Below are 15,662 nucleotides of genomic sequence, written 5' to 3'. Positions count from 1 at the left end.
ATGCTACGCAACAAATGAAAAGGAACAAAAGGGCGTTCCCTTTTATTTGACGATGGTTAGCCAGATTGGCATCAATGCAACCCAGAGGTCAAAATGTCAACAGTCACTACGTCGTCGCCTCAGTGAAAGGTTATACAGAGGACAGCTTGGTCAGTACATGTCTGCTCCTCCAAACCAACCCTCTCCTCGCTCCGTTTCCCAAAAGCCAACGCCAACAAACAGAAATATCTCACAAAAACATGCAGTAATCCTGGTCTCTATAATGCCTCCCCCTGGCCAGCCGGGGCGCCTGATGGAGGGGAAAGGAACTGGTTGGAATAATGTGTTCCTTCCACCCGCTATGTCCAAACCGGGGAAATCCCCCGTCAGGTGAAAAGAAACAACTTGGACTATTCATGCATAGAGGTCAGTTTGTTGTCTCCCCAGGCGCGGCAGAGGGAGAGCAGAGCCCAGGATTACATAGGCAATTGGCACTGGGTGAAAAAATGGGTTACAAAATCGTGGGATAAAAATTATTTAAAAAAGATAATAAAAAAAAAACAGAAATATAACAAATACAGTAGAAGGTTTTCCTCTATTCTTTCTCTTCCTTTTCGCTCTCTTTCAGCTGTGATAACAACTCCATTTGCCACTGTATTTTGACATGCCCTTCATCCACAGATGGAGGCCTATCAATCGGTCCGCAGGAAACATCTGCGTTGTGAGGTATGGGAGGGTGAGGGACGGTGCAGGCGGAAGATGCTGGCGTGTTGGGATGGAACGATATATGAAGATTTCATATCACGATTTTTGTGAGTGACAAAAGAAATTGCGATTTACGATATTATCACGATAATCAAAATCCATTATCTTGAGGCGGAACATTTGCCAAAAAATAGCAGATCTACTTGTAGATCGGCTATTTTTTGGCAAAGACATTTGATAGAGTGAAAAAAAGACTATATCAAGTATGTATATTATAAGTACCTTTTACCAACCAGTAAGACTCCCTAATCAGGAGATAAGAGACTGTCAGGTCACATGTATACACCACGGGCCGTGGAGTGGAGCAGTAGGTTAATTGTAGATCGGCTACTTTTGACTATTGTTCCATATTTTTTATAGAGGGTTTAAAGGAGTAGTTCACCCCCAAAATGACTTTTGTTCTATTGATTAGTCACGCCATGGAGAGTAGAGTTCAATAATATTTTTAGTTTTTTGTCGCATTCCTAAGACAAAAATGTGATAACAATAAATTTACCCACATTCGTTCCGGATGGGGACCCGTTTCGAAACGGGTCCCCATCCGGAATCAATGGGGGTAAATTTACTCGAATCAAATTTTTGTCTTAGGAATGTGACAAAAACCAAAAAATATTATTGAACTCTAGTCTCCATGGCGTGACTAATCAATAGAAAAAAAAGTCATTTTGGGGGTGAACTACTCCTTTAAATGGTACCGGATACGCAGCTTTGCAAATAAAAGGTGAATTGATCCCAGAGCATGACAGAGGACAATATCACAATGAATTAAATCTCCACGATACGATTATCGTGAGTGTTTTTTTATCACGATAAACGATAATATCGCGTATCGTCCCATCCCTAGTGGCATGTTGGGCACACTGGGAGGTTTCGCGGCAGGATATACGGGCAGATGTATTTTCTTTTGTGTACCAGTCTGTTTACCAAGCGCACCACACACCAACAGCCTTCGGGGCGGGCACACATCCAGCGATATCCCACACCATGTGATACAGTGATTAACACACCCATGCACACATGAAACTCCAACATGTGCACGCTGACACACTACTCATTACCGAGTGCCTAACTTCAAAACTAAAAGTGCTTTAGAGTTAAATGAGTCACAACGTTGTGCTGTATATTAGCTGCCTAACGGTAATAAAACTATGGCATAGGCAGCATACTGGAAGCCATCGCACATTAAAACGCAGGAAGGATCTGTTTACAAACACAGCAACGAGACGAGAGGAATCCTTTAATTACAGAGCAAACTGTATAAGCACTACAAATTAGTAGGTTAGTAGAAATCAAAATGAGGAAGCTTGGAATTACATCCAAGTCTTCTATCCTTTCCTTCACTTTTCAGATTTCTATTATTCAAATTCTAGCCACCATAAATCCATGGTCTGATTTCTGTTGGGATTATACCACTTGAACTTTCTATGCTTAGTAAACGAAATACTTAGTTGACCGGGGTCGGCTCTGTACTTGGTCCGCTGTACACCAAATCTCTTTGCCGAAAATAGCTGACCTACAAGCACACAACACATCGGTTTGAGATAAGTTGTGAGCCTGTAGATCGGATATTTTCATCAAATGTTCCCCCATAATAGGGATGCTAGGGGTTTAAGAGGTTACATTTTCAGATGTACAGTATACATGCCAGAAATTAGTTGAGAAAGAAATGGAATTCCTTGGACCAAAATGGAGAGGAGTCTGAGGTATCCCAATCTCGCTAGCCATCGTCAAGGAAAAGGTTGATCCTTTTCATTTCACCCTAACTGGAGCTCAGTTTTAACTCGAGCTCAGTTCGGCTGTTCTTGAGAGACTAGAGGTATATCACGAACACTCCTTGTGGTCCCTGACCCCACGGTTCAACAGATACAGATTGAATGTATCAACTCGAGTCTAAACGGTGTTGACAAACCTGCTGCCATTGCTGGCATTGCATCGCAGTATGACATGCCTTAACATAAGGTTGAGTATTTGTGCAACCGAATGCCGCAAATGAACAGAGCATTCCTGCTATTGTTCAGATGCTCCACGCCGGTAGTCCTTCTTCAGTTCTCTACTGCTGGAATCCTCCCAAATTCAACGTGTCTGTCAATATTCCTGTGAGGTTTCCTCAGCGGAAGAGATCAAGATGTGCCATGTACAGTAACAGACACGTGACATGGTCATGGCATAATGTGAAATGTCTGTGGCATTCTAACAGGATGACCCTTTGGGCTCCAGAATGGGAACTTTGACCCCTCTACAATAGAAGTCAGGACTTATGACCTTTGGACTAGCAGTCCTGACCCCAACTGTACGCTAGATTGACAGTCGTTGGCCACCACAGTTTTAAGTGGCAGCCATTTAACAAAACCTCCAATAAATATATAAATACAAAAATAGACATGACATTATACAAAGCATTATGTGCATAACAAAAGGGCAATATGGAACTCATTCAACAGCTGGCCAAATCATCCGTCTGGAGTCGTCTCATGTGTACTGAGTGGTTCATCTTCTCATGCAGAAGAATTGTTGAAGTGGGATTTCAGCTTGTTGGATGAAAAAAGCTTGCAGACAAAAATAACTGTAGTTTTTGTTAACCACGTGAAGCCTAGCATCCCTATTCTGGGGCAAACATCTGGCAGAAATAGTTGATCTACAAGCTCACAGTGCTGCGTTGTGAGCTTGTAGATTGGTTATTTTCGGGCAAAGAGATTTGCTGTTGAGAGGACCCTGATATACTGTACAGACCCTGGTCAACCAATAGGGTTTAAGTGGTTAAGGTTGAACACAGATGACTTACTTCATTGAGGATACTTTCTCTCATCTCTCTCTAGAGATCCTCCCTACTTGTGTTTCTCAGTGTTTTGATAACACCTTTTCAAAGACAAAGATAAAAGACATCTTCAGACTTTGCTGCTGAGCCAAATTGCAAAGGCAGCAAAATCATAGAAAAGGGGCGATGACATCCCTGCCGTGTTTTAGTCATGTCAGCCTGACGTGAGTTTTCAACGCCTGGAGCAACGGCCAATCCTTACTCCTTTACTGCTAATCTGCTGTCCAATTACAATAATCCTTTCATTGACCCTGGACGACACCTAGCGACCTGCACCTCTACCGCTGCAGCTTCAGCCACTTGACACAAAGACAAGAGCTGTGTGGAATGACAAGCATGCTTGAAGCATACGTGCATGCATGCGCACGCACGCTCACACACAAGCACATAACACAAGCGTGACAGCCCTTTGTTATCAGCATGGTGACTGTCTGTAGAACAAACAACTCGAGGATTAGAATACAATTGTGTAGTTTTAAACGCTGCTTGAAGTCAGAGCAACTCCTTTAGAAAGGGATGTACTGAAACAGATTGAAGTGAAATAGTACCCGAGAGCATTATTTACTATGGAGTAAAACATTATTCAAATACAACTACCAATATATAAAGCACAGTAAATAAAGCGGTCTTTTTATGTGTTTTTGTTGGTGGAAAGAGTTAAGTTAGTATCTTCCTGGTTCCCTTGAAAAAAAGCCATGCCTAGATTATTGAATAGGATTTTGATTATTGATGAAAATAAGCTCTGTGGCAAATGAAGTTAATGACACTTACACGTTTTATTTAGCAATAAAACCTTTACAAATCAACACCACTTTCATCATTTCTGAAGTGTAAATGCAATCACCAAGTGTAAAAAGCTAACATCAGGCTTTAAAAAGATCTACACCACGGTCGCATGACCTCAACATCACCACCACGAAAGCTTGTGTGATCGGCTGGTGACATGTATTGCTTGGTGACATGTATTGTCCCCAACAACTCTGTAGTCTCATTGAGCCGCTTATTTTTAAAGATGCATAAAAGCTTTAAAATGTGCTCTAATTGCTGGTGAATTTTATATCATAGAACAACACATGAAAATCGACCTGGGCCACAGGGTAGTGGTCCAGGCACCTAGGCTGGTAATGCAGCGCTTGCAGCGTCGCAAGTTCGAGTCCTGATCGACCTTTGCTGTGTGTTACCCCCCCACCCCCCATCTCTCTCTCCTGTTTCCTGTCAGCCTACTGTACATCTATCAATAAAGGCAGAAAAAGCTAAAAGAATATATATGTATCTTGGGGAGAAAAAAAACATGATAATCTCCTAGGCTTGCGTTAACCACAGAACCTATTTCAGGCATCTAAACTAGAATCCATTCAAAAAACCCAAACAATGCAGATTTGCGCATGTGACCGGGGAGCAAATGTCGAGGCGCATCGTGCCAATATGGGCCTACCGGCCTGATGGTGGTGTGATGTGAAGGCCCCATCCTCTAGTTATTAAAAACAAAAACACACTCTCACACTCACAACAACAAATGTTATGTGTGATATAGGGCAAGTTTTACGAGCTGGTCTTTCCAGAAGAGTCTCTTCAAAAAACTCATGTGCACACATGTGAATCTGTGTGTATTTGAGTGTGAGAGTGCGAACCCAGATACAGGTACAGTATGGGAAAACCCTGCAGTTGCCAAAAAAAGAAGAAAAGGGGGAAAAAAGAACACTTAAACAAGTGTGTTTATGATCTTATCGGCACGTGAGTGAGGATCCAACCAGAGAATCCTCTCAAGCTGTGAGCAGCGCTGACGTTGTAGCACAGTGTTAAGTGACAAAAGGCCCAGGGACACAACAATAACCTCAGCTCACACTTTGTTATCAAATAACAGTAACTGACTCTCCCCATCGCTGTCGGGCAAATGTTGAGGAACTGGATGACTCTGGGAATCAAAGTTCTCGTAAAATAATCGAGCACTTTTAAGTAAAAGTATCAATACTGCAACTGTAATTCTGTTACAGGTAGAAGTCCGGTATTCAACATTTACTTGCGTAAAAGTACGAAGGTATTGGTATCAAATGTACTAAAATTACCAAAAGTAGAAAGTACTCATTGTGCAGAATGTCCCATTTCAAGTTATCAAAATATAGAAATCTTTTGAAAATAGCAGATCTACAAGCTCGCAATGTGTCGCGATGCAACGCATTGTGAGCTTGTAGATCTGCTATTTTCAAATGGCCAAAATGTATATATGGCTGAAGTGGTAAATGTATGTTTTGTAATAATAATAAAAATCTACAAAATAACTATTAACTTTGAAAGTTTTGAAATAAATGTAGTGGAGTAAAAGTACAATATTTGGATCAAAGATGCAGTGGAGTAGAAGTAAAAGTATTGGAAATTGGAATTACTCAAGTAAAGTACAAATAAATTGAAAGTGTACTTAAGTACAGTACTTAAGTAAATGTACTTAGTTACTTTACACCACTGGTAAAAAAGGTGAGAAGAGAAGTAGACAAGATGGATACAAAAGAGGGGGACAGAAAGGGGGGGGGGGGTAAACCACAAGCACACCCCAACACACACACACCCCAACACACACACACACACACACACACACACACACACACACACACACACACACACACTGAATACCATACTTCAGACAAAGATCCTAAGATTTACCCCTATAGGCTCTATCAACAACTCATGTGTGGGTGTGTAGGGATGTTTTACTCCAGTGATTAACCTTTTAATCTCTCCCTGGCACAGCCAGAGAGCCTGCAAAGAAACGTGAAAAGCATTACATCAGTAGTATAGCACTTTCACGCTTTTGATCATCGGTCCGAATGACAGCCAAAATATATAAATACAGTATATTATAGTATCCATATAGATACTGTAAATAGCTCCTTCGCTTAGCTCCCTTGATTCCCCGCAAGGACCCCAGGTGGTCCCCAGACCCCATGTTTTTTTTAACCCATTGTTTTCACCTGGTGTCAATTATCTAATGTAATCCCGGGCGCTACACTCCATCTGCCAACCTGGGGAGAGCAATGGACTGACCTCATGCTTCCTTCTATGCATGAGGATCTCAAGCAGCTTCTTATCACCTGACAGGGGTCAGGTGGGGAGTTTCCCCGGTTGGGCGTAGCACGTGGAAGGAACACGTTATTCCAACCAGTTCCTTTCCCCTCCATCAGGCTGGCCAGGGGGAGGCAGTATAGAGACCAGGATTACAGCATGTTTTTTTTGTGAGGGTATCTACCCTAGGGGACACGGGGATAATATGCAAACTCCACACAGAAAGGCCCCTTTTGCCAACTCCACCTAGGGTATGGGCACTAATGAGGCGAGGAGAGAACACGCCCCCCCAACTCCCACAGTGGGAATCGAACCGTGCTAAATTGTGCTACCGACTGCGCCACCGTGCCCCCCAGAGCCCATGTTGAGAACCAGTGTTTTAGTAAGTCAGGAGATGCGGTATTTAACCTCCAACCTCACCTCTCGTCTTTGCCCCCACCGGATGTGTCCGCCGCGGCACGGACATCCCCGCTGGCTCCTCCCACAGCGGGTCTCTGCTGGCTCTGCCTCCTGGATCTGATCTGGAGGAGGAATGGTAGGGTTGATGGATGGAGGACAGAGGGTGTTGGGATGTGTTAGAGCAGTGGTTCTCAACCTGTGGGTTGGGACCAGATGATTAACTTAATGTGCAACATTGTTTTCTCGCTCAACAGTAAACAAACCACCATAAAGTTTAAGTGTATAGAGGGAATATGCACATTTCTGAAGTGACAATTTAAGGACTTCTCTAAAATTACAAATTAAACATTGGCCAAATTGTAAAATATTAGAGGCAGAAATTGTGAAAATAGATGATCTACATGCAAGGTGTTGGGAGCATGTAGATCTGCTATTTTCACAATAGAACTGTGTTAAACAAAACGTAAAGCCTCAAGAGGTGCTCGTCGGGTGGGGTGGTCCCCAGTTAAAATATGATTATTTGGGGGCTCGTGTCCTGGAAAGGTTGAAAACCACTGGGTTAGAATGTTGGGTGAGATGGGAAACACAGGTCTAGAGAAGGGAATTGCACTGTGAAATACAGTATGGATATTATATGGCTATCGTGTTATGAAACTCGATAACATCTGGGATGTTGGATATGATGATATCACCATAAGCATTAAGTGTTGTCCTTTAAAAAAATAGCAATTATTTCTAATATTTCAAAACTTATGATATATGATATTGTCAATATAAGATATTGTCACAATTTCTATAAAGGTATTTGGTAAAGAAAATTGATATTCGATTTTGTTCATAGGTTAGAGGATTAATAATAGAGATAATTGAAGATAACCATGGCAAGCTGGGACAAACTGATGAAAAAGGAGAGGGAGAATGCATGGGTCAGAAGGTTAGACGTTCACATAATCTAAATGTGTTTTTGGTTGAGATTCAAGGAATCCAGCAAAGATGAATGGAAACATTAAAAGGTTAAAAGGGCAGAGGAGTTAAGGGCACAGGAAGAAGTTAAAATAAAATAAAAACAGTGGCAGCTTGTTTTTTGATTTATATTCTTCTCTTTTCTCCCATTTCTTGTTACAACAGAACCAATCATTGAGGGCTATCAAATATTAAAAACTTTAGTAGTCTAGATAAGATCAAGGGGAAAATATACACTCAGTCAGCCGTTTCTAATTGATACCTCTGAGAGCTGTACATTAATCTAAAGCAAATTAAACGGCCGGCCGCACTTTGGCACTCGCCCTCCCTCAAATTAAAAAGGTGAGATAAGCACAGAGATAAGCACTTTTATATCACATTTCTGACAATAAGGAATGTTTTCCAATACAAGTTACAACCTTAAAAATTCAGGCCACAGGATGACGGCACAAAGTGTTACATTTAGATATTGAAGCTCTGTGGCATTCTCTGAAATTAACTCTTGGGAAAGAAAGGGAAACTCTTGTAATACGGGTGTAGAAATACTGTAGGTTTATTTGATAAAACACCCATCTTTCTTTCTGCACCACACTTAATAGCTGTACTTAATTTCCCCTTATGGGTCCATGTGGGAAAACAGTCATGCCCGTGAGAAAAACAAAGGTCACATTAAAGCTTTAATCCCCTAGATTAATATTATATGGTGCCTCTGTGTACAGGGTTACAGTCTCACTGTGTGGCTTTGCAGATGAACCAGAAAAACACTGCTGCGATCATAACTGTATCATGCAGGCCACACAGAATTAGAATTAACACAAACTAATTTAGATTAGTTCTTGAATGGTAATTCCTCGGGTGCACATCTGCCGGTCCTACTGTACTGTAGACACTGATACACTTAATGTGGAATCCCCTACCAACTGAAACTAAAACTAACTCATCTAAAAATATTCAACTGTACTGTAGACACTGATACACTTAATGTGGAATCCCCTACCAACTGAAACTAAAACTAAAAACCTAACTGATCTAAAAATATTTAATGAAAAGGTTAAATATTGGCTGAAATCAAAACAAAGCTGCTAACACCAATATCAGGCACGCTTTAAAACGTTAACGCCACTGCTTTCATTACTGTACTTCATTTGATTTCGTACTTGTTCAGATTAGAGCTTCAAGCATGTCCTTTTTGTAATTGATACTTATTTTACTAGGTAGATATTTGTATTGAAAGGCCTCACCAGTCACCAGGGACTGGGGTCACACATTAGCCTCGGCTAATTGTGGGCTTGCCTATAAGGCGAGCACACTTTAGATATTGTCATTATTTACTAGGCAGGCAGTCAGTGCAAGTATCAAAAAACTTCGGTTCCTTTCTACTCCTACATACTTAGTACTTAGTGTGTTCAGCTTACAGTGGCGAAGTGTGCTATTATTCTTTATAGCAATCGGCCAAATGGTGGCGCTGTAGGAAGCCTTCGAAAGTGCGAACTTTGAACAGGTAGAGCTCATGCTGTGTTTTAGGTACAGCCATGAAACCTGTATACACTTATGCGTCTCCTCATGCCGAACAACTTTTACCCTCTAACTTTTGACCTCTGACCTTTAGGTCTCCCACAATTCGGAATTATATGAAAAACAGTAAAAATCTATCTCCTCCTGGGATTTTCGCGTCAAGTGCACAAAACTTTTTTCACATGAACTTTGAACCTATATCTACACAGACTATGTGGTGAGAAGTTTGTATGTTAAATAATGATTTTTTAATAATTCAATATATATTGCGGTTTTATGCAAATTATTCTTCGGCCTCTAAATCATACATGCAAAGTTACACGTTCATGGCATTTGGCAAAGATGTGGAGGGTTAGTCAAAGTATCACTGAAACCAATTTTATTCCAATCGGCCAAAGGGGGGCGCTATACGAAGCGTCTGAAAATTCAAACTTCAAACGGGCATAAGTCATGACTCGTTTCGTTTGAAGACATGCAACTTGTTACACGCGTGCTTTGACTCAAGCGGAAGACATCTGTGTCGTTGTTAAGTAAGCTCCGCCCTTCGATTTTCCGCCACTTTGAGCAGTTTGTAAAACGCGTAAACCCGCTTTTATTCTGGAATTTTCGCGTCACGTGCACAACACTTTTTTTACGTGAACTTTGGACCGATATCTAAAGATCTGTCAGATCGGATTTCTTTAACATTGAAACATGCTTTTTTAAATAATTCAAACAATATTGCATTTTTATGCAAATTATTCTTCTGCCTCTAAAACATACAAGCAAAGTCACATTTTCATGACAAAATAGTGTAGAGGGTTAGTTCAAATATCACTGAAACCAATCTTACCCCAAATGGCCAAAGGGGGGCGCTATATCATTTTGAGCAGTTTGTAAAACGCTTAAACCCGTTTTTATTCTAGGATTTTTTTTGCAATTTGCATGAAACATTCTACATGCAATCTAAGGACCTTTATCTAACATGCCTATGAAGTGCACACAAAAAAAATATAAAATAATAATAATAAATATAGCTGCAAGCAGCGATAAAGTGTCCAAAGCCAAAAACACCTCAAATCATGAACACAGCCTGGGATGTGCGTGAAATCTTGCAAGCACATTCCCAATAGGTCAAGGAACAGATACCAACCTTCTCACATTGGCCTGTTATAGCGCCACCAGCGGGTCAACTTTTGCACAACACATTTTTGGAACAAAATGGACCAATCTTTGACGTCAGTAACGTCAAAGAGAGCACTGCCTGCGATCTTGACATTTTGTGCTTTTATAGCCATTGTTTTCTGGCTTGAAGCGAGCCCACAATTGTTTCGAAGGAACAATATTTTTCTAGTTGTATTTTTGTATTGTCCTTGTCAAATAAACATAAAAACAATAGATGTACAGTACCAATGAATAAACGTACACACATGATCTTTGTGTACATGGTGGTGGGATAAAGTAATAATTATGACCTCTGCTGCGCTGCATGAATGGAATGATTTATAATGCTGCACTAAACAGGACACTGCAGAACTGCACTGCATGAGCAGGTGACCGTTTACAAACCGAGAATAGATAGAACTTGCTCTTAAAGGAGGCTGTTACTGACCATTCAGCAGTGCATTCTTTTGTGGGTATTCTACTTATACTATTCTCTGTATGTGACAGTTTGGACCCACATTGTGCTTAAAAGGAGCCCTGGCTAATGAGACAAATATGCCTTAATACATTATAATTGCCCTCTATAACTCAACAAGTAAGCTTAGTCAAAGGTGCTTTTCTTCAGATGCCAGCTTAGAGTCTTATTATCCACGTTGGTCAAAACAGAAGGATTTGTAATCTAAATGTTATCAAGACCAAGGCTGTTGATACTTTGCTTGTTGTACACTTGACCCTTTGTTTTTGCGAATAATTCGCCTTTTCTTTAAAACCTCTTTAAGTTAATGGAAGCTTCCACACAGACAGTGAAATTCGAAAAAGCGAGCACTCATTCGAGCATTTACGCACGTTATGTGCGGGTGTGCAGCTCAAACAAGCATGCACAGGCAGGTCTGTGTACTTTTAAAAGTTTGTTATTGTATTTAATCTTAATAACAACAGTACAGTATATGTACAAATCACTCTGAACTCTTCTGTGCGGACTCGCACGACGCCGTCAGTCAAACACAACCCCTCCCACCAATCCCCTCCCCTTTGAAATCGCATACTATGGGGACAATGTCAGACTCGAGCTCCAGCGCCGAGTCTGAAATCAGGCTACAAATACCTACAAGTACAGTACTCAAGTAAATGTACTTTTTAGTTACTTTACACCACTGCTGCTGCTGCGAGCTGCCTGCCTCTGCAGGGGAACGGTGAACGTGTGTTGTCCTCTCGCCTGTGATGTGATGTGTTATGTGAGCCAGCCCCAAACAATGCGCACAACAGATCACTTTATTCAATTTGGCGAATTTTATAATCTTATTCGCGTCGCACTTTGGCGTGTATGGGAAAATGCGTAAGGCGAATTCTTCGCTTTTTCAGGCCACTTTTTCATGACGCTTCGCTAATTCGCCGGTGTGTAAAGACCTTAACACATTGGCCGCCATTTTAACATTGACTGTTTGGCTCTCCTGCCATTTTGTTTAATGAAAAGATTTCTAAATTTTTTTTATATTGACATTTTTCCTAAATTCTGTATTCTTTTGACCTTGTCATACAGTACCTGAAATGAAACAAGACAACCTCTAGTCTCACCAAAAAATAAAATAAATAAATAAAAAGCTTTTTTTTCTATAGTTGCAGCCATCTCAAAATAGCAATTTTTGACCAAAATCCAGGTATAATTGAAAAAACTGGAGATATTGACCTTTTTGTGATCGATCGCTTTTCAAGTGGATAATTCAGTTGATATTTGAATTTATGGCGTCAGGCACTTATCAGATAAGTGTACTAGTGTAATAAGTGTAATAGGGCAATAACTGGAATAGTGTAATAGGGCTGTAATAGGTCACCTCTTGCCCTTAGGGCGTCATACTGACTTCACAGAAATAGAAATAAGCTTTTTACCTTTTATTCAACATTCAAGTGTTTTATTTTGCACAGATCACATTTTGACACACACACACACACACACACACACACACACACACACACACACACACACACACACACACACACACACACACACACACACACACACACACACACACACACACACACACACACACACACACACACACACACACACACACACACACACTTATAACTTATAACTTTATATAAGGCAAGGCCTATGTGTATAACTGTAAATATGTTCCCCATATTCAATTGTTTTTATTTATTTGTGGCACTTGCTTTGGCGATGTAAACGTAGCTATGTTTTCTCATGCCAATAACGTTCCTTTGAATTGAATCGCTCTCATGCTCTGTTGATTGATGTGCGCAAACTGCTGGCTGCATGGCCTCAGTGGCCTGTAGAGAACTGATTGGGACAATTTGCCCTGCTTGTTGCTGATCCGTTCTGGGTCTATACCAGATGCGGAAACGTGTCTTGCATGTATCTGAGTGTTACATAACCGGATACAGTAGGCGGGCTTTAGAACAGAGCACACTCATTATAGTCTATGAGCACACTGCTGCGATGTGCGATCACGCTAGATGGTTCCAGGAGCGCGCACGTTTAGACGTTCTCTTCTCAGGCTGCGCGCTCGTGCACGGCGCGCCTCAAACGCACATGCCTGCATGCGCGCGCGCATCGCGCGTGCACAGCAGGGAAAACCTAGCGAAGCTAAACAGTACTTTGGAAACAGAGCTGCCAAATGATGATCATCGCGTTTGCTTTTCTTACTCGTTGAAACGATTATCGTGCTTGTGATGCGGCTGATGCGACGAGGCGTTGTGTGCTTGTAGATCTGCTATTTTCAGTACTTTTGTTACATGGAGTTATATGGACCTTGGACGCGACCCTTTCATCAGACTGGAATATTATCCACCAAAACAACAGTACGTTTAGGATGGAAACAGAGCTGCCAAATGATGATCGTCGCGTTTACTTTTCTTACTCGTTGGAGGACACTCGTGAAACGATCATCGCGCTTGGGATGAGGCGTTGTGTGCTTGTAAATCTGCTATTTTCACTACTTTTGTTGGAGTTATATGGGCGCGACGCGTCGCTTTTCTTCAGACCAGAAAAGCCTGACCGAGGACTTCGCCGGGGGGTATTTTCTCCTCTCCTCTCCCGCGAGCAGGGCTTGAAGATCGGATTGGTAGTCGAATGGACCGGCGCTGCATCAGGTGATTCTATGTGTTTGTACTGTAGTGGGTTGTTTGGCTCAGAGGCTGAGGATCTGTTCAAATGATTCATTATTTTATACTTTTGCTATTGAAAAATAGCAGATCTACAAGCTTGCAGCGCGACACTCGTTGCCATGCTGTGAGCTTGTATATATCTATTTTTGAAATCCCCCTATGAAGACAATTCACCGCAGTGAATCCTTGTACCCACTGGGTACAAGGATTCACTGCGGGCCCCCCATGAATTTTCTTCATAGGGGGATTTCAAAAATAGATATATACAAGCTCACAGCATGGCACCGAGTGTCGCGCTGCAAGCTTGTAGATCTGCTATTTTTCAATAGCAAAAGTATAAAATAATGAAGCCCCTTCCACCTTGGGCCCTAGTAAATCAGACTCAGTCCCACTTTTCCCTTGTGACGCTCCTGCTGATCTGATCTTCTGATCTTCGTTGTTGTCTGGCTGCCTGGGACATAATATTTTGTTGTCGAGACTTTGGGGGTTATGATGAAGCTGTGTGTTGTTGGCCAATGAGGCAGGTCATGGCTTTCCAAGTGAACATTTTACTGGATTTTGTTTGATTTGTGCAAAATGGTCTCAGATCCAGCTGCTCCGTTGTCGCTTCTGCCAGCCCCTTCACCAGGCATGTACACACATAGACATCAAAGGGGGCTTGAGCCCCTGCCCCTGAGGGCTGCATTCAATAGAATTGTCCACCAAAAGGCCCCTTTAGAAATGTCAGCCCCTGCCTCTCTAAATATTCTCTGCACATCCCTGCCCCACATCCTTCTACAGGCGTGTGCCCAGTGTGTCGCTGATTGCACTCTGCGGGCTGCGCTCTGCCACGCTAAATGCATTCACTGTGGTTTATTGGGAGTTTTATTCATTTCTATTGAGATTTATACGTTATTACACTATTGTTTTCAAACACACTTACTTTGATGAGTGATATCTTTGGTTCCTAATATGACAGAAAGCTCAAACTTTTTCACGGGCTGCAGAAGAATGTAATTAAACATTACATTATATAAAAGCAAATTCTCGGGACTATCGGGCCTGGCGGGGAGCGACATTGGAATTTTCTCGGGACTATCGGGGGAGGTATTAGATTGATAAATCACTTTACTGCATTGCACAAGGTACGATCTCCTAGAGCGTCAGCCAGGATCCAAAATTGATTGTGGGGCTCGCTCTGTTAACGAAAACTAACTAAAAAACGAAAACTAGAATGAAAAAACATTTTAGTTAACTGAAATAAAAATAAAAACTAAGCTTTTTAAAAAAACGAAAACTAACTGAAACGATATTGTGTGTTTACAAAACTAACTAAAATAAAATAAAATTATAGAGAAAATCTCCTTAGTTTTCGTTTTTTGTCTTTTGTGGAAATAAAAAATAAAAAACACCAGATGGTGTGGTCAAAGAGAGAAGTTGTATGTCTCAACATTCCTGCCACTCTCAACAATATGATGTTTTGTTGATTTTCTTTATTAGACAATACTTTTTCCGGAGCTTTTTTAATCTCACCCCTGACAAATACCGTAAAAGACTAAAACTAACACTAAAACTAATAAAAACTAAACTAAAACTAAGCATTTTCAAAAAATAAAAACGAAACGAAACTAGCAACCTCACTTTAAAAACGAATTAAAACTAAACTGTAATTGAAAACAAAACCTCAAAACTAATAAAAATAAAAAAAAAATGGAAAAATCCAAAACTATTATAACCTAACTTGGGCTCCCATGGACAGTAACAAGAACATAAACATGTTTCTATTACACATTAGCATAAAAGCCCATCTGGCATGATGTATTTATACATTTACTTGAGCCATGACCCCACAGTTGTTGTTTTACAAAAAAACACCACCACAGCAGTGTAATCATAGTCAGTGGACCAGATGACATTG

At 41.1% G+C, this 15,662-nt stretch overlaps 1 protein-coding gene across 1 annotated transcript in view; it reads right to left on the bottom strand.

The window, feature by feature from the left end:
- LOC308294797 (uncharacterized protein) overlaps positions 1 to 15,662 on the bottom strand; it is a 112,182-nt gene that overhangs the window by 27,584 nt on the left and 68,936 nt on the right. The window contains exon 13 of the mRNA XM_080737660.1: positions 7,037 to 7,137. Within this exon, the coding sequence (XP_080593786.1) occupies positions 7,037 to 7,137 (101 nt within the window). The remainder of the gene's footprint in view (positions 1 to 7,036; positions 7,138 to 15,662) is intronic.

Source organism: Nannobrachium achirus (assembly GCF_963921795.1).
Source record: "Nannobrachium achirus genome assembly, chromosome: 11".
NCBI classification, from domain to species: Eukaryota; Metazoa; Chordata; class Actinopteri; order Myctophiformes; family Myctophidae; genus Nannobrachium; species Nannobrachium achirus.
Note: the sequence above shows the minus strand (reverse complement) of the source record. Positions and strands in the feature narration are given on the sequence as shown.